At 41.5% G+C, this 24,272-nt stretch overlaps 1 protein-coding gene across 4 annotated transcripts in view; it reads right to left on the reverse strand.

The window, feature by feature from the left end:
- The window catches only part of spen (spen family transcriptional repressor), a 106,014-nt gene that overhangs the window by 17,861 nt on the left and 63,881 nt on the right, over window positions 1-24,272 (reverse strand). The window contains exons 4-10 of one of the 4 annotated variants that reach the window (XM_085966987.1): window positions 10,767-10,924; window positions 8,368-8,568; window positions 7,210-7,361; window positions 5,667-5,864; window positions 3,908-4,021; window positions 2,412-2,525; window positions 1,771-1,871 (exon numbers count right to left, since the gene is read on the reverse strand). In XM_085966987.1, the coding sequence (XP_085823113.1) occupies window positions 1,771-1,871; window positions 2,412-2,525; window positions 3,908-4,021; window positions 5,667-5,864; window positions 7,210-7,361; window positions 8,368-8,568; window positions 10,767-10,924 (1,038 nt within the window). Of the gene's footprint in view, window positions 1-1,770; window positions 1,872-2,411; window positions 2,526-3,907; window positions 4,022-5,666; window positions 5,865-7,209; window positions 7,362-8,367; window positions 8,569-10,766; window positions 10,928-24,272 lie in introns of all 4 variants that reach the window. The other 3 variants (XM_085966988.1, XM_085966986.1, XM_085966989.1) reach the window with 3 other exon arrangements.

Consider the following 24,272-nt stretch of genomic DNA (forward strand, 5'->3'; position numbering starts at 1 on the left):
ATAGGAGAAGGAGACTACATGGAGCACTACCTATCTACATCATAACATTTCACGTGCATGATAAGCACAAGGTTTCCCCAGAACCAATAAAGATAGCCATAACTCCTCAAATGACAAACTCTCATAATTTTATGTTCGTGTAATCAAAACACGGTTTACAGCCTAAGCCAAAGATATTGGGGGTTAATTTTCTAATTGTTTGTGCGTAACAGGCCCACCCATTACCATTCTAGTCTGAATCAGTCCAACTCATGAAAGAACCAATCCCGAGACAGTCCACGCCCTGCTGACCATCCCGTGAGCAGCCAACACCCAGCAAGGCAATCACCTAATGTTCCACAGAAATTGCGCTGATGTAAGGAGCCTCAATCAGTCCTTGCTGACTGAGGAAAGGCTCGAAGAACGATTCATCTCCAAATCGAATGGGCCACTTTGAAGTTGTGTAATAATTTATTAACTTTTAATACATGCAATCTCTAAATAATTGTTTAGACTAAATTTATTTTACATTGCTGTGGTTTAAGATTCGAGTCCCATCACTGGGCAACTTTCCTAAAGTTTCTGTCCCGACAATAGAAGACTCTCAGATTGATGGATACTGGAGTGATTGTTTTGTTTTAAAAACTCATTTGGTCGTAGCTGCATTATGCCAAGTATGCTTATCAATGGAGTTTAAAATGTTACTGGTATATGAGTGGGGCCAGTTAGACACCCAGCTGAAAAAGGCTTTATGGAGTTTTTAGTTTTAAATAATGCTATGAAATAAAAGCAACAAGTATATTATGCAGAAAACCATTTCCTTTCCTCAGACTGTATGGAGGAGAAATTCGGTATCGCCCTGTTTGGGGGCGGTAACTTTTGAAAGCTGGGAAACTTAGCGCCAGGCGCTAATGATTCCCAGCTTTTTCTAAATTCGGTGTTTGTGCTCCAGGAAGGAAGTGGAGTGCTAAATCAAGCGCTCCACTTCCTTCCTGGAGCACTAAAGGACGCAGGCGGGGCAGTAGTGGTGCAGCGCTACACAACGTCCCGTGCAGCACTGCCGCGATCCAAGACTCCTTCCCTCCCTTAAAAGGAAGGGCCATCGCTGCAGCCTCTGCATTGGGACCAGTTAGCTGGACCCTGACGGCAGCCGCGATCCGGCCTGATCAGCGCCATGCACTCCAGCAGAGTGCCGGGCTGATCGATCGCGTTGCAAGAGAATTGAAAAAAATTGAAAAAAAGCATTTTAGAAATGTTCCTACTTACCTCGGCAACCTCCCCTTTAACTTCCGCCCCCGAAGCGCCCGGCCTCCCGAACAACGCCTCCTGCAGCTGTCGGTGTTTTCGCCTGGCGATGCTGCAGGGGGCGGAACCGAAGTTTGGGTCCGGGGTGCTACTGGGGCGATGCGCACGGCAATGACGTTACGATCTCTGGGCGCAGGAGATCGAGGTGCAAAGTGTTACTGCTGCCACAAACCTCCCAGCCAAGTTAGCGGGAGTCCTTCATCTCGCCGTGCCTGGGCGTAAGTCGTTAGTGCCCTGTTATCGCTCCCCGGGGGCGCTAGCCTACTAAATTTCTCCACTATGTGTTCATTTAATTTACAAGTCACGATTGCTCATATGTTTGCCTGACAAAGTTAACTGAAATTCCTGGATTAAACAGTTGAAACAAATGAACCAAAAACATCAAACATAGTCCATGCATTTAGTAATTCTACAATGAAAGACTAACACTTTGACACTATAGTTCTTATCATTCAAGAAGCCTTTTAAAATAACATTTTCACTTGCCTTCTCTCAGCAAAGATTTCATATAAATCTCTGATGTCCTGCCCAGAGACTTCCATAGAACGATAAAATGCCAGCTGACTCTCACGGTTTGCAAAATCCACCTACAAGGAAGAAGTCTCATTGTTAGACATTAAAAGCTGAGGCAACACTTACTAAACAAGGAAAAACATACAATAACAACTGGATATTTGACTGCAAAGTTGAACTGGCAGCAAATGGTGTTGTTTTACATGCTTCTGGGTTTGCAAGGCATTAAACTGTTTTTCCAGTTTGCTTGCCAACCACAATACCACTTTGAACTGCAGGATGCCAATAGAGTGTGCTTTTTAACATTGCAAAATGCCAATTTAAACTTGCTGGGTATTTTCTTCAGATTTTAACCTTACAATCCCCTTCAATACGTGCTACTATTTCATGCTCTGGTTTTGCACAGAATGCATCTTGTACTTTGTCTCATGCAATGCCATGGAATTGGGGGAGGGGTGGGAAGGGATGTGTGTGCATGTGTGTGTGAGAAAATAGGGAACACTGCTGTATACATGTACCTGTGCAGAGAGAGAGAGAGAGAAAGAGAGGATATAGAAGAGTGAAGAGAACAAGAAGTGCACTGTTAGTATCCCCATGAAGTCTCTCATACTAACCTTTATTCTATTTCCTCCAATCTTCCTGCCCTTGGTCTCCTGCACCGCTGTTTGTGCACATTCAATTTCATCGTACAACACCAGAGCCATTCCTTTCTGACGATCCAACACAATCTGTCCCAGGAGGTAAAGAAAGAAGTCAGCTAGTTCCCTGAACAGGAATGGCAAGTAACTGATCGATATACAGCAGAACCCCTCTAGAACACTGTCTTGGAGATCCACACAAATGTGTATCATGAGAAGGGGCAAGTTATAGAGGTGGTGTTTGATATAATTTGCCTGTAAGTAAGAGAGCCTTAAATAGAGTGGGCTATCAGAGGTCTTATCAATAGAGATTATAGTGAAGGATGTACTATAAAAAGCAGGTTTTATACAGCTTGTCCATCAGTGAGGAACCTGAAGCAAAATCTATTATTAGAGAGGAAGTGTATCAGAGAGTGATATAGCGAATGGCAGGTTGATAGAAGGGTTGTAGATATAGAATATGCTATATTGAGGAGTTAGTGTACAATGTTAGTGCTTTCATTTATCTTTTCAAACCTTTAAAAGAGCAGCTGAAGTGAAGAATAGATTTTTGAATAAGACTCAAACATACTAGTTGTTTGATTCAATGTCCTTTTTATAAAACTATTTAGAACCATTCGATGATTATTACTGTTCCAACTGCCAGTTTTAAAACTTACAATGCTGATAGCCAAGACCATGGCCCTCTGACATCACCCAACACAGATTATAGCACAAACAGTGGCTCTTTATTGCCAATATTAACGTTCAGCTCCACGTACCCACTTCAAACTATGAAATGGATCGATGACTAGCAGCTTTCATGCTGCATAGGAGGATCTGGATTACTTTTTGGCACAAAACAACAACATTGTTGGAAATAGACAGCAGGTCAATCAACATCTGAAAGAGAAAAGACAGCTCAATGCTTCAGGTGGGAGCCTTCATTAGAAGTGAACTTGGAGGAAGGACCTGCACCCAAAACATTGAACTGCTGTATTTCCAACGTCTTCTGTTTTCATTTCAGATTCCCAGTATTTGTGCTGTTCTTTTTTGAAATGTGAAAAATGAGGAGAAATAATATGAAAGAGACTGTTTTGAGGGTGACATCACAGAGGCAGACAGGCCAATCTGCTTTCAACATTCTACTGTTTAAACTGGCCAAAGAAGTAAATATAATCTGATAATGGAACTAAACGGTTTAAAAACAGGAATTGCAATCTCAAACAAAAAGATCATATTTAAGTCTTATAATTAAAATGTTATTTTTCACTGTTGGTTCTTTAAAGGTAGTATATAAAGTTGAAAGCTAACTAGATCAGTATGCCCTCAGCTAGGCACTGAATGCCATTTGCTCTCATCAGAACATGAAATGTATAGACGGAATATTTTGAAGGGGAAAATTGAAAATCAAAAATTTGCTCAATATCCTCTTGCTGCCAGCTGTTAATAAGTTGCTAAATGTAAATGAATGGCTGCAACAAGGCACTTACTTTGAGCACAGGTCCATAACGACAGAAATGTCTGGACAAGTATTGTTCAGTAATGTTTGAAGACAGGCCATCCAGCCATACACAGTTAGTTGGCATGCTCTTTCCAAATCCCAGCTGGAGAAAGAGAGAGAAAGAGAGAACAGGTGTATTTTAACTGTAACAAAACTTACTGACCTGAATGCAATAAAACTAAGCTATATTACAGATTTTCACATATGTTAACAAAATCTACTTAACTGGCTCACCTCCAAAATTTACAACTAATACTACTAGTCATCATTGCAACACAGAATACACTATCTGAAAATCTTCACTGGAGATAATTGGTATAGAAACATGATGCAAATCTATACATAATTTATATTGTTTTATGAACATCTTATTCATCTCACTTTCTTTCAGGTATCTTTGGATCATTCATTATTTAACAGCTGAAACAGAGCCTCAGCATTTCAATGTTCTTCTGGAACTGGCCTTTAGGAAGTGTATAAGTACGTAGATTGGGGTGACAATCCAAATTTCCTCATTCCATTTGGGGATGTGTTATTCCTTTCCACCAGAGCTGAAATAATTGCTCACAAAGCATTGACACAAAACTACATTCTATAATGCCAGGACATGATGTCCTGAAGCATTAACATGGTGCTTACAATATGTTCTGAAGAACATGCAACAGTCTAATCTGAAAATATTTTTACATTTGTACAGAAGACCAATGCAGGTCTAATAGGATAAATGGCAGTCATTTATGTAAATGCAATGACGCTAAGGGGGTCACGCAAATTGTTTTTGTAGTTGCAGTCAATTCTACTTCAGGAAATACTTGATTCCCATTTCTGTTAAGTGAATAGTAATTGAAAAATCAATTAAATATTTTTGGTCTATGCTTCTTGTATTCATTTGGACTAACTGGATTTTAACTGAACATTCTTATTAAGTAATTGCTCTATCCAGATTCCATATTAGCATAATTATAGCCCAACTTGTAGTTACTTTCTGTGTAATACATTGCATTGACGAGATAGTCTTACCCAGGTTCACCAGTTAAAGTAACACAAAATGCGCATCACATTGATGAGCCTTTGCTTTCAATTGCAATTACAAAATGCAAGAAAGGGCACTGCGCCATGTTGTAGGACATGGATTCTTCCTCCATGATTCCCCACATAGTGAGCTCCCAATCTCAGCCGAACCACCAGTCAGGAAAAAAAGCAATTTTCCAAATGGAAGTGGGAGAAATTGAAGCATGAATTGACTGGGATCGCTCTAGTACATTATGAATTAGGTGCTTCAACCGCAGAGGCCTGGGAGAAATTCATCTGCCAGTTCACTTAGTCAAGGATGACATATGGGAGAAAAATAATTTGCAGGGGAGGGGAAAATAGAACAGACCAATTCTACAACCTAGATCAACGGATTCTCAATCAGGAGAGGCCAGTCTCAGGTGACATTTGCACTTGGGCTTCCCCAGAGCTCAGCTCAACTTTGTTTGTCTCAACCCCATCTGAGAGAGGAACAGTGATGTTTGCCTTCACACACTGCTCAATCACAGCCCAGGTAGGTCGACCAAAGACAGCACCAATTACATCCACAGAAACATCTGCAGGTTGGACACTCTACCTAACATGCCAAGGAGAACAATGTAAAACTTGGAGGGAGGAAAGAGAAAAGTAACTCAAGAAAACAGAGGGGAATATTACAAAAGTAAAGTTACAACAAAAAACAGTATACAAGAAATTGTTCAACAGAAAATTCTTACTAATATTTCACTGTGAATTCCTGATAAGTGAATATTCCTGATAAGCAAATGACTGTATTTCTCCTTCCTGACCTTGAGCCGATTATTTCCTAAGTACTCTCCGTCCATTTTCTTGATGGCTTTGCAGACACTTGCAATGTCACAGTACTGTAGGAAGGCGTATTGAGGAACCCCATTTACCTTCTTGATGTCAATATCCTGTCATTTTAAATAAAAAAGACAATAGCATGGACTTTGAACTCTGTGTGACGGTGTCATCACAAACATATTCTTTCCCAATTTGAAAGATTTCTATTTTAATTATTTTCTTCTTTTTGCTTTTCCCATTAAAATCAAATGGGGCAGTGAAAGTAATTTTTCACTTTAGTTTAAACATTTCATATTTGTTTTTATGTGGAAAAATAGTGTGCCACATTAACCCATTGTAATTTACATTAGGGTCTGAGGGAGCAGCAAGGAGAAATTAGAAGATTATTTGAGGAAATACAGGGCTATACTTTATGGTAAGGGGGAAATCATGTCCAAAAATATCGAGACGCCTGCTTGGACAACATATTCACTATGTCTTTTCCCAGTCGGTTTCTGTTCTGTTCATTTGAGCAAGGGTCAGCCTCATTCCTCCTCATGGATGGTGGTGCTTGAACTTATGTCAAAGACTCGGTACCAGTTAGGACTTAAACTCAAACTACTCCAATTCTTTGATCCACGAGCCAGTTATGCTATCATTTGGAAACAGAGCACTTCACATTTCTGGTGCAATTCAGTTTGTAAATGATGCCCCAAGTTTTAATGAAGCAAACTGTACCAGGTCAGTGGCCATTAGTATTTTGTAGAATCCATTTTGTGTGAAACAAGGATGAACTGGGAATCATCATAGGCTCTTCAAAATCTCTGCTGCCCATATCCTATCCCATACCAAGTCCCACTCACCCATTAAGCCCATCCCTCCCTCACCTACGTTAGCTCCCGGACCCCAAATGCCTCCAATTTAAAATTCTCAACCTTATGTTTAAATCCCTTCATGGCCTTACCCGTCCTTTTCTACCCTTCTAGGTCCTATCAATTAATCAGGCTGGTTGATCAATCCTCAACAGTGCCCTGGAATACTGCAGACCTGCCCAGCTCAGGTATCTGGAATCTGCCAGAGAGTTGACTCCGTTTCGATCTTCCATCATCGGGCACATCGTCTTGGAATCAACTCGACCTTGCTTACCACTTTTGCCCACCCCCAGGGAGGAGTCACTAGGTGGTCATTAGATAATCGGAATGAAGACAATACAAAACAAACAACAAATGTAGGTTATTCACCAAGAAAAAAAGAGATGAAATACAAATCACAAAAGTTGTGCAATGAGGTAATGTTCTGCACAAGGCCTTGCCCTGCAAAAATTCTGAAAGATAATCAAGATGATGGATAACCAGAATGTGGATAATGGATGCCTTAAAAAAAAGTTTAAATCATTTACACTTCCAAGTCGAGAGGTTCCTAGAAAGCATGAAATCCTGTCATCTCAATAATGACTAACCCAAGCAGCGTACATACCACAATCTCCCCAAAGCGTTCAAAGATGTTTCGAAGATCTCCATAGGTTGTGGTTTTCTCCAAGTTTCCAATAAATAATGTTCTTGTGGCCTTGGGATGAAACTCATCTATTCGGTCATCCAGTGGTCGAAATTCATTCTCACTTTCCGTTTCTGCAAGGGGACCCAAACAAAAAAAATTCGAAAACATATTATGTCACCAGCACCAGAACACTGTTCATGCTTATTCTTCAAACTATCTTCAATTTGACAATGCAATATACATTACTTTGGTGTGGTCATGCAGTCACTACTAACTGTTTCTCCAATCCTCACAATTCACTTCAGCAACAAATGTGTAATTGGCTAGACAACTACTCTGTGCAATGCATTTATCAAATAGATTAACCTGGCCCTAGCTTTACAGTAGCTTTCAGGAAGTTGAGATAAAGCTAACATTCACAGATGTCATCTAAGTCACTGGTACTTGTAATATATCTCATGGACCATTTGTAGCCCTCTCCTCTTCGTCTGTGGCCCATGGCAGACGTTTTGTTGCTGTGCGTGTACCTGGGGCTCCATCAGCATCCTCCCCTGCCACGAAATTGCCGGAGCAAAGACTCAGCGCTGTTCCCTATACTTTTTCTGTCCAGTATGAAAAAGCAAGGAAATGCTATCAAAAGCATACTTATCGCAGCATCCATAAGGCAAGTGAAAATGCTTTCAGAATTAGATTCTACAGTTTAATAGAACTATTGGTCCTACATTTCTTCCACCCACCTAGTCCAATCAGTAATCAGTAATTTTCTTATAAAGCCAGAATTGAAACCATGAGTGCAATATATGCAGAAATCATACACACAGATCCACATCCCATCACCCTGCGGTGCATCATGTTGCAGCATTTCTGAGAATGGTCCTTCAGCAAGATACTGCCTGGGACTGTAGCAGTCAACGGAAGTTATTGAGTAACACTAATCTAAGCCCATGCACCTCTCGTCTCTTCAGCAAGATAACGGACAATGTATGACAGTTGCTACGTAAATCAAAAAGAATTTTGAAGATATTATTAATTTAAAACACAGATATTCTTGATTTTCACAAAGCCTTTGCCATGACGTGCATTGTACCGCCACACCCTTAGTCTCTCAAACCTTGCCGCTGCTCAGTAAACACCTACCTGGGCCTGTCCACGCAGTAACTTCAATCTGCATGCCAAAAAATAATTTCCCCTTTGACGCATTCATAGCCTTCTCCTGGTCTTCCTGTTGTCGAAAGAACACAAGGCCATAGCGTTCTTCAGACGCACCATGGATCTGCACAGACGTTACCTTCCCATACTTCTTAAATTCATGGAAAAGACCATCTTTAAGGCTTGTGTCTAAATGCAAAAATGAAAGCTTTCAGTGCAGTGTAGTTTATGTGATGCAAGGTATTTTTTGCTCCAATTTAGTTAGCAATCAACAAGTGATCTCCAATTTCGTAGCTGCTTATATCTAGTATACTCTTCCAATTTGGGATGGGAGACACTCTGGGCTTTCAGGGATTCTCAGCTGAGAGCTACCACCAAGATCTGAGAGCAGGGTGAGCACTGGACGTTGCTGCAGGCAGCAGACAGACATTACAAACTCTGTAAAACCAATTGAAGGGGAAGCTGGATTGAGCTCTCCAAGAGAGGATTTGATCTGCTACTTGTGACCAATAATTATAACTGTTGGGCTTTCCTCAATTTCAAGGCAGATCTCGACTATTCTCTTCAATAAATGTTACTTGCTGAAGTTGGAAACACATTCTGAGAAATACAAAGAGTTAAACTGCAGTGAGGATCCAGATCTCCAAAAAGAGGAAATCCTAAATCTATATTTACAATTTAAATACAAGTATCATTTAATTATGGCAAACTGCGAGATTGTAAAAGATGCCATCCCTGGACTAAACATAGTAGACAACTCCCATTAAATGCTCCTGTTGAAAAGAAGCAGAGATCAGCTTTATTGTGTGCTCTGATTCTAACTTCTGTACATGGCCATGACCCGAATATTCACAATTTACAATTTCAATTTATTCAGGAAATATTTATATCAACAATGAATGCATGACTTAAGCATCTTACAGCCTACAGCTTCTCCTAAAAAAAATGTACTTGTAAGAAACCAATGAATTTTGGGCTGTAAAATTAAAACACTGTATTCAGCTAAATAGTAACCACTTTAAGGTTAGAATTCTGGGCTTTTAGCATTCACAGAAAAATCAAGTCTGATTGTTATATAATATCAAATCCAAAAAGTTTTGATTTTAAATTTGCTTGTTCCACACCTGCTTTCAGTTTTGTAAAATCAGCTACAGTTAGTCCCACTGAAACGAATAGAGAGGAAACAGAAAGTAAACAAAGTGCAATTTTTCTAAAGTGTGCTACGCCTAAAGTATATGTACTATTTTTTCTTTATACTTTTCCTGCTAATTTTCTCTCCACACCTGAAGGCATTCATTCCTCGCTGGGGTACAATTCTATGGGTAGCCTCCAGTACTTGTGCAAAGAGTAATTTTTCATGTGTACCTCAGACAGGCTATTCAGTGATCGTGGGGTCATCACCTGATCCTGCCCTCACCCAATGTTCACACATGTATTTGCAGCAGGGGTATTGGACAACGATCAGGAAAAGGAAATATGGCCCATTTTCCCTTCCCTAATCTCGTGATTTTGGGACCAACTGTAGATCCGCTACTGCCACCCTGGCTGAGCTCAGCTAACTAAGCATAGAAGGGGATTAAACTTGGGACCTTTGTGGCCTATGTCATTCATCTACTCATTGCCTTAACTGGCTCTGCCATCATTGTGCCTCCTGCCTGAAGTATTCATAATTACACCTTCTAATATTCTGTTCTGGTATCACTTTCCATTGCATGTCTGTAACTATCAGAGAAAAACTTGATGTATGAATTGGGGAATGTTTTTAAAATCAATCAATCAATCAATCAATCAATCATCTTTAACTTATTTTTAATTTTATTTTTGTATTTGACACCAGAGCACATTAGGCAGATTGGATATGCTTTTATTCAGCTTGATCTCCACAAACAAATAGTAAAATCCCTTCTCCCTCACATCCCCATTTAAATCACATTTAGATAGCCTTACCTTTTCCCTCAAGAAATTATATTCAAAGCAGTAGATTTTCCAATTTTCACACAAAGGATTGAAGAGATCATACTGAATATAAATAGCAGAGAAGCTGCCATCTGTTAATTTAAACTGAATTGAAATGCCAGAGAATTAAAAACTGAAAACAATTTCTGTGCCATGAGGTTACAATGTCATTAATGTCATCTGATGAACTTTATATACACTAAACATTGTATAAAATTGGATCATAATTGTTTCCAAATGTAACTTGCTCGCATTCCCTAAAAGCCAATATTCTAACCTTAAAAAGAAAAGTACTTGAAGTTGGGTGCCAGGCAATCTTCAAATTAATTTGACATATTCCAGAAACTGACTGCCATATCTATCTGAATATCAACTGAAAAAACTCTGATGCCCAACAGTTCAAATCCCTTTTAAGTGGCACATTTACTCACCAGTAGAGCGGACTGGCAAATTTTGAACCTTGATTCCATAGCTCTTGCGTGGTTCATCCTTTTCCACAGGTGTTGGGAGTTGGACTGGCGGTGCAGGGACTGCAGCAGACTGAACTGATCTCGCTGGAGATTCGTCACTGGAGCTGCTGCTAGAATCACTACTGCAAAAAAAAAAGCCACTGGTTAGAAGTTTGATTTGACTGACTGCGCCCCACGTTGTATTTGTCCTAGAGTCATAAACAGACAGTTCCCTGTTTGATACAATGGAGGATAACTAAGTCATCGAGAACATTTCTACCATGGCTGCGGAGTAAAGAATATTAAACTGATAACCTTCTTACAATCTCAATCCTGCTGCTGTGGGGAGGCCTGACACTTCCCTGAAGGCTCATAGCTGTAAATAAAAACTAGCTTAGAGCCTCTTACACATCTCTTACAGTCAAGTTTAGAGTGGCGCCAACAATGATCTACAGGTAGGTCACCAACCCTCTCAGATACATGTGTGCAGGGAGACAACTGTAGAACAGGAAAAATACACCATAAAACATTACATACATATATGCACATCAATGTCTTGAAACAGGAGTCCCACTCTCAAAAATACACTTTTAAAATAGGGGTTGTAATAATTTTTCAAAATACAATACTTTATCACGATAGATCAATAAACAGTTCCATTGCAACAAAGCTTGTTGAGTTCCACATCAATGTTATTCAACCATTAGAATGGCTTTCCACATTTAATACTCTCATAGTACAGTATGTAGCATTCTACAGCATAGTATGATGTCTCGTCACAAGTATGCAGCCCATGTGTTTAAGGAACACAAACAATATATTGTGGCACCCTTTATGAATTTCCTTCATGCAAACCATATGTGCACTTCAGAACCACACACACTGCACGTGACTTATACAATGGTACCAATGTAAGGGTTCCAGCATCAGGACTTTATAATGTATTCAAATTAATAATACTTAATACCTCTGTGACCAACTAGCATCCTTTTCTTTTAGCTGTACTTGGAGTGGACGCTAAGAAACGTTAACCCATACAGTCAAAAAAGGAAAGAATTTAGAACCAGTTAGTTTAACATTTATAGTGGGGGAAATCTTTAAAATGCTGAGAAGCACAGGCAATGTAAACGTGCATGGGCTGTTTGACTTACACTGCGCGTGCAGAACTCGAGGGCACAGGATAACAATGAATAAACCTCAAACAATACTAGAGACCAGAAGAAACTCCCTGTCCCAAGTATTAGACATATGAAACTGACTCCCAACAAAAGCTGTTGACGTTGTGTTAATTAGTTCCTTCAAAAAGGAGATGGATAAATATCTGGTTGTTAACAGGACTAAAGAGATATGTATAGACCGAGATAATATTCCATGGTACGGAACTGTTAATGTGACACACAGGCTGTGGGGGGGGGGGGGGGTGAATCTTGCATGTGGGGGACACAGGTCAGGGTTGAATAGTGAAGATGTAGGATTGGATGAATATTCAGGAGATTTACTTAATTACCTTTCAGGTTCAGGGAATATATATCTTTCACTCAGGACGCAAACTGGTAGGTTAGAGACCACAGAAGAGTAGAATTTACTTCGATTATGAAAGGAGTAAGTCCTTAGGGGCCAAAGAGCTTTTTCTTAATTTTTATGTTTTTTTATACCCTATCTTTTGTGTTGATTGTTTTAAAATGGCTAGCATGAATCAGGGGTGGAGAGAAGATAATTGGCTTAGAGGAACTATGAAGTCCAACAGTGTAAGGGAGCTAAATATACACAGCTAGAATAAAGTCACTGAAGGACTGCATCAATGACAATGTATTGATGTTATTTCTCCTTCCAGGTAGCTCCCCAATGTCAGATATTTTAGTTCAAACAAAAGTATTCAGACACACACACACACTAAATCAAAACTACAGTAATTATTGCATCTGAGTCTCACACACTAACAAACAATTTTTTTTAGCCCTTGCTGGGAAAAAAAAACTTAATTGCGCATATATTAATCCCATTCCAACAGAATATTTGAGCGGTGACTTTGGGATTCATTCAAAGTATAAAGAAAAATTCATACAGTGCCATTCTCAAGCATAAGTAATTACTAACACCGTATAGAGTAGTACAGCACATTATCCAGCATTGATGTAAAGACAGAAATGATATCTAACGTGTAATGTTTCAAATGTTAACTACTGACTGGAATGTGCACATATGATGTTTGAAGGGTTATCTACTTAAGGCTTGTGAGGTTACTGGAGCCAAGGACGTGCTACTTAAAAATAGCTCTGGAGCGAATAGAAGATTCTCAATGTATCAGCAGGCAAGAAATGAAAACTAAAAGTCAACCACATTGCTGCCTGTGGAGCACATGCTAGGTAATCACAAAGTATGTTCCCTGTAAATATATATCTGGCAATATTTACTATAGAATGATGGACAGTCTCAACATTTAAACATTTCAAACTGAAAGCCTGTTCTTATTCAGTGGAAGCAAAATTAATTCACATCAGCCAAAAATGGATTTTCTGCTTTACTTCCATTTCAATTCCATTCACAAGGTTCCATTCTAGGTCTGGTAACAGGTGGCATGTTTACTGCAAATACTGTAGGTTATGACACAACATTACACATGCAACACAATCATCAAATAAAGGCAAAGCAATTAGAAAAAAAACCCTGCATTTAAATTCAGTTAATTAAATAAATCTGGAATAAAAAGCTAGTGTCAGCAATGGTGACCGTGAAACTATCGGATTGTCGTAAAAACCCATCTGGTTCACTAATGTCCTTTAGGGAAGGAAATCTGCCATCCTCACCTGGTCTGGCCTATATGTGACTCCAGCAATGCGGTTGACTCTTAACTGCCCTCTGAAATGGCCTAGCAAGCCACTCAGTTGTAAAAAACTGCTAAGAAAAACAATAAGAATAAAACCGGACGGACCACCCGGCACTGACTATGGACACGACAAGGGCACACCCAGCCCAGTCAACCCTGCAAAGTCCTCCTCACCAACATCTGGGGACTTGTGCCAAACTTGGAAGAGCTGTCCCACAGACTAGTCAAGAAACAGCCTAACATAGTCATACTCACAGAATCATACCTTTCAGCCAATGTCCCAAACTCCTCCATCACCATCCCTGGGTATGTCCTGTCCCACCAGGGGTGGCGACACAGTGGTATACAGTCGGGAACGAGTGGCCCTAGGAGTCCTCAACATTGACTCCGGACCCCATGAAGTCCCATGGCTTCAGGTCAAGCATGGGCAAGGAAACCTCCTGCTGATTACACCTACCGCCCTCACTCAGCTGATGAATCAGTACTCCCACATTTTGAACACCACTAGGAAGAAGCACTGAGAGTAGCAAGGGCACAGAATGTACTCTGGGTGGGGGACTTCAATGTCCATCACCAAGAGTGGCTCGGTAGCACCACTCCTGAACGAGCTGGCAGAGTCCTGAAGGACATAGCTGTCAGTCTGGGCCTGCGACAGGTGATGAGAAAAACCAACACGAGGGAAAAATCTACTTGACCTCGTCCTCACCAATCTAACTGTCACAGATGCATCTGTCCATGACAGCATTGGTAGCAGTGACCACCACACAGTCATTGTGGAGACAAAGTCCCGTCTTCGCATTGAGGACACCCTCCATCGTGCTGTGTGGCACTACCACTGTGCTAAATGTGATAGATTCAGAACAGATCTAGCAGCTCAAAACTGGGCATCCATCAGGCGCTGTGGGCCATCAGCAGCAGCAGAATTGTATTCCACTACAATCTGTAACCTCATGGTCTGGCATATCACTCACTCTACCATTACCATCAAGCCAGGGGACCAACCCTGGTTCAATAAGAAATGTAGAAGAGCACGCCAGGAGCAGCACCAGACATACCTAAAAATGTGATGCCAAACCTGGGGAAGCTGCAACACAGGACTACATGCATGCTAAAAAGCAGAAGCAGCATGCTGTAGACAGAGCTAAGCGAGCCCACAATCAACGGATCAGATCAAAGCTCTGCAGTTCTGCTGCATCCAGTCGTGAATGGTGGTGGACCATTAAACAACTAATGGGAAGAGAAGGCTCCATGAATATCCCCATCCTCAATGATGGTGGAGCCCAGCACGTAAGTGCAAAAGGCAAAGCTGAAGCATTTGCAACCATCTTCAGCCAGAAGTGCCGAGTGGATGATCCACATCAGCCTCCTCCTGAGGTCCCCCACCACCACAGAAGCCAGTCTTCAGCCAATTCGATTCACTGCACGTGATATCAAGAAACGGCTTAGCGCACTAGATACAGCAAAGGCTATGGGGCCCAACAACATCCCGGCTGTCGTGCTGCAGACTTGTGCTCCAGAACTAGCCATGCCTCTAGCCATTCTGTTCCAGTACAGCTATAACACTGGCATCTATCCAACAATGTGGAAAACTGCCCAGGTATGTCCTGTCCACAAAAAGCAGGGCAAATCCAATCCGGCCAATTACCGCCCCATCAGTCTACTCTCAATCATCAGCAAAGTGATGGAAAGTGTCGTCGACAGTGCTATCAAGCAGCACTTACTCACCAATAGCCTGCTCACTGATGCCCAGTTTGGGTTCCACCAGGACCACTCGGCTCCAGGCCTCATTACAGCCTTGGTCCAAACATGGACAAAGGAGCTGAACTCCAGAGGTGAGGGGAGAGTGACTGCCCTTGACATCAAGGCTGCATTTGACAGAGTGTGTGACATCAAGGAGCCCTAGTAAAACTGAAGTCAATGGGAATCGGGGTGGAAAACTCTCCACTGGCTGGAGTCATACCTAGCACAAAGGAAGATGGTTGTGGTGGTTGAAGGTCAATCATCACAGCCCCAGGACATTGCTGCAGGAGTTCCTCAGGGCAGTGTCCTAGGCCCAACCATCTTCAGCTGCTTCATCAACGACCTTCCCTCCATCATGTCAGAAGTGGGGATGTTCGCTGATGACTGCACAGTGTTCAATGTCATTTGCAACTCTGCAGATAATAAAGCAGTCCATGCTCACATGCAGCAAGACCTGGACAACATTCAGGCTTGGGCTGATAAGTGGCAGGTAACATTCACGCCGCACAATGACCACCTCCAATAAGCGAGTGCCTAACCATCGCCCCTTGACATTCAACGACATTAACATCGCCGAATCCCCCACCATAAATATCTTGGGGGGGGGGGGGGGTCACCAATGACCAGACACTTAACTGGACCAGCCACATAAATACTGTGACAACAAGAGCAGATCAGAGGCTAGGTATTCTGCAGCGAGTGTCTCACCTCCTGACTCCCCAAAGCCTTTCCACCATCTACAAGACACAAGTCAGGAGTGTGATGGAATACTCTCCACTTGCCCGGAAGCTCGACACCATCCAAGACAAAGCAGCCCGCTTGACTGGCACCCCATCCACCACCTTAAAACATTCACTCCCTTCACCACCGGTGTACCGTGGTTGCAGTGTGTACCAGCTACAAGATGCACTGCAGCAACGCGCCAAGGCTTCTTCGGCAGCACCTCCCAAATCTGCGATCTCTACCACCTAGAAGGACAAGGGCAGCAGGCGCATGGGAACACTACCACCTCCAAGTCACACACCATCCTGACTTGGAAGTATATCGCCGATCCTTCATTGTCACTGGGTCAAAATCCTGGAACTCCCTCCCTAACAGCACTGTGGGCGTACCTTCACCACACGGACTGCAGCGGTTCAAGAAGTCAGCTCGCTACCACCTTCTCGAGGGCAACTAGGGATGGGCAATAAATGCTGGTCTTGCCAGTGACGCCCACATCCCATGAACGAATAAAAAAATAATTCTGTAAATCTGAAACAGAAACAGAAAATGTTGGAAACACACAGCCGGTGAGCCAGCATCTGTAAAGAGAGAATACACTCATCATTTTGGGTTTTACCCTTTATCAGATCTAAAAATGGACTAACCTGTCTTCTTTTTACTGATGCTGACTGACCTGTTGTGTATTTCCAGCATTTTGTGTTTTCGTTTCAGATATAGACAATCCTATGTAGTATATTATCTATAGTGTGGCACCAACAGTTGGAAATTTTGATTCAAATTAATTCTATTGTTTTAACCTACATTTACTGTCAATTCAGAAAACTGTCTCTTGGGTGAATTTTTGATTTAGTATCATTCAAAATGTTCTACAATGATGCTGTTCTCAACGGTGTTGCTTGACCAACATCAGTTACGTCAGATGTATTCCAAATGAACAAGTCTCCCATATGCCTAAAATAAAATGCCAAGCTACCTACTATGCATTCATAATGATCAGCCTACAACCCATACATGCACTAAAAACAATTCAAAACCAATATGCTGCAGTAGTATGATTACTCCGTTCAGTTCAACTGTCTTCCCTTGTTTCACTGAGTGACATCCGAGACTCTCACTGACTCCCAGCAGTGCCGTCATATTATACCCACTGCAGCAGCACGGTCAGATCATGGCAGGCTGCTGACACCCTAAACCAGCTGGAAGATTAGTTCACAACAGAGCTATAAAAGTCAAAAGGCAACTGATTTTTTTGTGCTAAGTACACATTGTGGTGTGCAGCCAGACATTTTGGGAAATTTCTACTGTGCGGTCATTCTATAATGAGCCTGAGGGCTACTGGGTAGAAATCATTCCTTGCTTCAAGAATGGTTATTGCAATATTCATTTGTTTAGAAATTTTCAGAATCCATTTTTACTCATTTCATCTAGGTGTCACATTTTTGTCTTATAATACTCCTGTGACGCGCCTTGGAACGTTTTACTACGTTAAGGCGCTATATAAATACAAGTTGTTGTTGTGTTGACCAGGCCAATATTATGTTAAACTGCTAACTTTTTTTTAATGACCTACATGAAATTTCAGCACATTGGCTTATTAGAATATTGTGATATATAACAACCTCCAAACGTACACATTATAGATTCCTGTTGGGGAAAAAAAAACATATACTACAGCTTATCCATTTGCAACACTTTTGCATCCACATCTGCTGCTGGTGTAAGCCCATGTTTGTGGTTCACAACAGAGAAACCATGTAAAAACTCAACCTCCCAAGCAGAAACTCCCACTATAATAGTTATGAAATATATATAGTACAACTCCCTTAATAATAAAGAATCCAAATAACAACCTCCCTCACTAGCATAAATATAGCTCCAAGATAACCACGGAGAGCTTCTGCACTCTAAGCAGCTAAACTTAAATTGTCGCACAAAACCTACATACGGTTTATTTTTCTGTTTTTACATTAAGATTGTTTCAAAACTAGATTGATTTCTTTCATAAGACTAGGGGGAGGGAACAACAGGTTTTCTTCATACTTCATTACATATAAAGCTGTAAAACCTGTATACCTGTAAACCTGGGTTCAAATCCGGCCTCGGGTGACTGTCTGCGTGGAGTTTGCACATTCTCCCCGTGTTTGCGTGGGTTTCCTCCGGGTGCTCCGGTTTCCTCCCAGTCCAAAGATGTGCGGGTTAGGTTGATTGGCCATGATAAAAATTGGCCCTTAGTGTTAGGGGGGATTAAATACGTGGGTTTACGGGGTTACGGGGATAGGGCTTGGGTGGGATGGCTGTCGGTGTAGGGACCGGGTGCTCGGGTTTGGATGATCAGCCATGATCTCGTTGAATGGCGGAGCAGGCTCGAAGGGCCGAATGGCCTACTCCTGCTCCTAGTTTCTATGTTTCTACGATGAAGCAAAGAGACAAAAACTCCATTCAAAACACATGTCTACAGTGGATCTCCAACAGTAAGTTCTGGCTAGAGAAAGGGTCCCTCTCCCTCTCAACAATACAAGCTTCACCAAGCATAATCTACTTTTTGACCCAAATAAATGTAAAAATCAAATTAGGAGTACTGAGCAGGAAGTGAGGCATTCTATATGTCCTAAAACGACAATCAAAGTGTTCAAAGCAAACGGCCAGAGCAAGAGATGCCTGTCAATGGCCGCATGTTGAACTCTGCTGATTCAGGAATCTGGCATATCAGATCTGCAGTCTGGGATCAAGCTGCCCTTTTGAAAACCTCACACTTTAGAGTATCTCAGCAGCTGAATCAGGGAATTGATTTAGCTCCTGAATCAGCACTAAATGGAATGACAAATGGCTGCTGCAGCGCAATAGACTCCTGCTACACTCAATTCAGATAAACACATACCTCATCCAAAATAGTGAACTTCCCATTCATTTCCAATAAACAAAAAGCAGAATCCTGATGCAAGCAGAAATATTCTTGGCACATTAGTTATATATTTATCAGTGCTGCAGCATCACACTGAATGCGCAACCTTTTTTTGTGACTCACAGCAGCTAACCACTTAGTACAGTACTTGCAATGAGAATATTCTCTTGAAATTATATAATGAGAATAAATTATGCTAAACTGCATTCAGCCACAGACAAATGCCAACATTTCATAAACAATTCTTCCCAAAGAAACATTTATAAAAATAATTGAAACCACAGGTTTCCTACAAAACATCTCTGTAAATGAGGCACGAAAACAGCCAGGTCTACATATCAACAGGAGGTTAAAACTAGACATCAACTTAATTTTAAAACCAGTGATGGTTAAAACTAGGTGCCTATGGGCACAGCCAAATTAATTAATTCAATTCTAATCGAAACAAACCACTGACAACTTTCCAATAGTGTGGAAGTCTCAGTTTTGCTCCTTACAGTACCAGTATTGCACAGCTTTATTAAATCCAACTTCTTCATCTTACCCATCTGATATAATGGATTTTATAGGCCACACTAAGAAACATGAAGATAGGTAACCCTTCACTAGAAGCAGGTTCAGAGGGATCAATTTCTCTGCCATTACATTTACAACCTGCCTCCCACAAGAACCCATGATTTGCTGCAAACACACAAAATGCCGCCGGGGCGAGAGCGGGGGCCGGGGCGAGGCGGCGAGAGCGCGGGCCGGGGCGAGGCGGCGAGAGCGGGGGCCGGGGCGAGGCGGCGAGAGCGGGGGCCGGGGAGAGGCGGCGAGAGCGGGGGCCGGGGCGAGGCGGCGAGAGTGGGTGCCGGGGATAGTTTTATCCAGAACACAGTCACGGCCCAGAGGAAAGCACAGGTTCAGAAAGGGGAGGGCGTGACTGTTCGGGTGCTGGGTAGGAGAGGTTGAGAAGGAGGTCCCACAGACACGGGTCCTATCCAACAGGTACGATGTACTCGCTACCTGTGAGGACAAGGAGAAAGTCTGCGGGGAGGACTGCCACAATGCAGACCAAGGCACCGTGGCTCAGAAGGTTGTACAGGAAGGGGGGCGGGGGGAAGCAGAATAGAAATGTGGTAGTGATAGGGGATTCTATAATATTTGGGATAGCATCCTCTGCAGCCATGAACGAGAGTCTGAGAGGGTGTGTTGCATACCCGGTGCCAGGATAAGGGATATCTCGAGGTGGCTGGAGAGGTATTTGGAAAGGGATGGGTTAAATCTAGTTGTCGTGGTCCATGTTGGTTCAAACAATATAGGTAGTAACAAGGAGGAGATCCTGCTGCGGGAATATCAGTAGTTAGGAATTAAACTAAAAAGCACGGCCTCGAGGGTAATAATATCCGGATTATTGCCCGAGCCACGTGCAAATTGGCATAGAGACAAACAGATCAGGCGAGTTAACACTTGGCTAAAGGGCTGGTGTAGGAAAGAGGGGTTCCTTTTCATGGGGCACTGGCACCAGTACTGGGACAGGAAGGAGCTGTGGATGGAGATGGAGTGGGCTTCACCTGAACTGGAATGTGATCAGTGTCCTAGCAGAACGGGTAAATAGTGTGGTCGCAAAGGCTTTAAAACTAGTATGGCGGGGGGAGTGATCTACAAGAAATGGAACAAGCTTAAATATAAACGAAACAGGAAAGGAGAGCATGGAACAGACTAAACTAAGGGATGACATAAATTACCAGGGAATAATTGAAGCTATAGAACAGGAGTGTAAAAAGATGGTTAAAAATAAAGAGAGGAATTGCTATTAAAAATGAGTTAAACTATACTACAATGCACACAGTGTCTGTAATAAAACAGGGGACCTGGAGGCAATAATACATTGCAAGGAACCAGATATAGTCGGGATTACTGAGACATTCCTACAGAAAAATCAGGACTGGGAATTAAATATTGCAGGGTGTAACATATTTAAAAAAGATAAGAGTGGGAAAAAGGGGAGCTGTACTTATTAGAGATAAATATGGCAGTAGAAAAAAGTAACGCAGCTATCAATAAGACAGAAATAGAATCCACGTGGATAGATATGAAAGATAAAAAAAAGGACCAATCACACTAATAGGGGTAATCTAAAGATCTCCTAATAGTGGGAGGTGGAGGAAGAAATGTGCAAACAAATTAGGGAAATTAATAACAAATATAGACTAATAATCATGGGGGATTTCAACTACCTCAAAATTAATTGGCCAGAAGAGATAGGTAAAGGGGATAAGGGAATGGAGTTCCTATATTCTGTACAGGACTCCTTTCAACCTCAGTATGTAAGAAGCCCAACAAGGGCGGATTCGTTACTGACTCTGGTAACAGGGAATGAACCAGAGCAGATAATAGGAGTAAAAGTAGGGGAACATCTAGGCAATAGTGACCACAATATAATATGGTTTAGGATAATAATTGAGAAAGAAAGACTTGCATTTATATAGCGCCTTTCACGACCTCGGGATGTCCCAAAGCGCTTTACAGCCAATTAAGTACTTCTGATGTGTAGTCACTGTTGTAATGTAGAAGGACATAGGCATGAAGATCAGGGTAATAGATTGGAGAAAAGCTGATTTTGACGGACTGAGAATAGAACTTGGGAAGATAAAATGGACAACAATATTGGCAAACAATGATATAGAACAGCAATGGGAAACATTTAAAATGGTGTTCTACAGAGCCCTGGAAAAATGCATTCCGCTAAAAAAACAAGAACTAAACATTAATAAGGCACCATGGATGAATAAAGACATAAGGGAAAAATTGAGGGTAAGGAAAGAGACTTACACTAAGTACATGGACAGCAGAGGAAAGCAAGACAAGGGAGAATACAAAGAGACTAGGAGAGAAGTCAAAAAAATTAGGAAGGCAAAGAGGAACTATGAAATTAAATTATCAAGGAGCATAAAACAAAACAGTAAAATATTCTACAGGCACATAAATTTTAAAAAAGTCGGGATGAGAATAGGGCCATTAAGGGACGGTCAGGATAAAATCACAGGCAGTGATAGCAAAATGGCAGAAATAATCATTTTGCTTCAGTATTTACCAGGGCGATGAATCAAGTGGATATGACATCAGAAGATGAGATTAGAAATGATATAACCGCATTTAAAATAGAAAGAGGAGAAATATTAAATAAACTAATCAAACTCAAAGAGGATAAAACCCCTGGTCCGGACAGATTGCATCCACGCATTGTAAAAGAATCTAGGGAAGAGATAGCAGAGGCACTATTACACATATTTAATAATTCATTAGAAAATGGTGTAGTGCCAGAGGACTGGCAGATAGCTAACGTTATACCTGCATTTATGAAGGGAGCTAGAACATGTTCATGGAGCTATAGACCAGTCAGCTTAACATCGGTAGTAGGAAAAATAATGGAATCCCTACTAAAGGAGAAAATAGAAAAACATCCAGAAACCAAAAATATAATGAATAGTCAACATGGATTTCAAAAGGGAAAGTCTTGCTCGACCAACCTCATTAAATTCTTTGAAGAGGTAACAGAGAGAGTAGACAAGGATAATGCAGTAGATGTAATATATCTAAATTTCCAAAAGGCCTTCGATAAGGTACCACATAATAAGATCAGAGTATGTGTAGTCAGGGGACAAGTGGCAGAATAGATAGCTGACTGGCTGAAAGACAGAAAGCAGAGAGGAGGGGCAAAGGGTAGCTATTCACAGTGGCAGAAGGTAGGAAGTGGTGTTCCACAAAGATCAGTGCTGGGACCACTGTTGTTCACAATTTATATTAACGATTTAGACTTTGGAATCAAAAACACCATTTCTAAATTTGTGGATCACATCAAATTGAGAGGGACAGTCAACATTGAGGAAGACTGCAACAAATTACAAGACGACATTAATAAACTTGAAGAATGGGCATATAATCGGCAAATTAATTTCAACATAAATAAATGTGAGGTACAGGTTGAGCGTCTAAAATCCGGAATGTTCCGGAATCCAGGGCGATTGGTGGCAGGGTCGTCCGGAATCCGTAAAATGTTCCGGAATCCGGACACCCTGTCAAACTACAACCTGGGCCCAGGCATTTCTGGACTCGGAACGTATTTCTGATGTCCGAAGTCTGGAAACGCCCGAGCCCAGGTTGCGATATTTCCGGACTTCAGACATCAGAAACACGTTCCGAAGTCCGGAAAAACATGAAATCCGGCTCGGCCTCAGTCCCGAGGTTGCCGCATTTGGGACACTCAACCTGTATTACATTTTGTTAAGAAAATAAGGAGGTCGCATATTACTTCAAAAATAAGAATCTAAATGGGGTAGAGGAGCAAAGGGATCTGGGAGTACAAATACACAAATCACTACGTTGTGATGCAAGTCAATAAGGCCATAAAAAAGCAAATGGTTTATTTCAAGAAGGATAGCCCTGAAATGTAGAGAAGTTATGCTAAACTTGTATCGAACCTCATTAGACAACACTTGGAGTACGGTGTACAGTTATTGTCGCCATATTATAAAAACGCACTGGAGAGGGTGCAAAAAAGATTTACAAGGATGATACCAGAACTGCAAGGTAATACCAATCAGGAAAGGATGAACAGACTGGGTCTCTTGAAAAAAGAAGGCTGAGGGGTGACCTAATAGAGGTATTTAAAATTATGAAAAGTTTTGATAGGTTAGACACAGAGAATGTGGGGAAGAGCAAAACAAGAGGCCATCAATATAAGATAGTCAGCAAGAAATCAAATAGGGAATTCAGAAGAAACTTCTTTACACAGAGTGTGGTGAGAATGTGGAACTCGCTACCACAGGGAGTAGTATAGATGCATTTAAGGGGAAGCTAGATAAGCATATGAAGGAGAAGGGAATAGAGGGCTATGCTGATAGAGTTACATGAGGAAGGATGAAAGGGGGCGCGAAAGGAGCATAAATGCTGGCATAGACTGGTTGGGCTAAATGGTCTGTTTCTATGTAATAATGCATTCTCACAATCTTCCTACAGCATTTTAAATGGTATTTTCTGATAAGCCTATATTTTTTTTTAATGGAGGATTTCAGCTTTAAGTGGAGTTATCTTTGAATAAATATGAGATACGGAAGAATAATCCCTCTGCTGTTACTGTATGTAATGCAGGAAGAATCTGTGGCTCTCACTGGGAAAGCCAATTACACCCCTTACTGCAGTGAGCTCAAACTCTCTTAGGAAATCAGAGATAAACATTTGACCTAACCCAGTGGTTACTGTGGTCCTAAAGTATGCATTCTAAAGTATGTGGAAAGAATACAAAATGTTTCAC

The sequence above is a fragment of the Somniosus microcephalus genome, chromosome 25 (assembly GCF_052327205.1).
Source record: "Somniosus microcephalus isolate GS21.2 chromosome 25, FLI_Smic_1.0, whole genome shotgun sequence".
Classification (NCBI taxonomy): domain Eukaryota; kingdom Metazoa; phylum Chordata; class Chondrichthyes; order Squaliformes; family Somniosidae; genus Somniosus; species Somniosus microcephalus.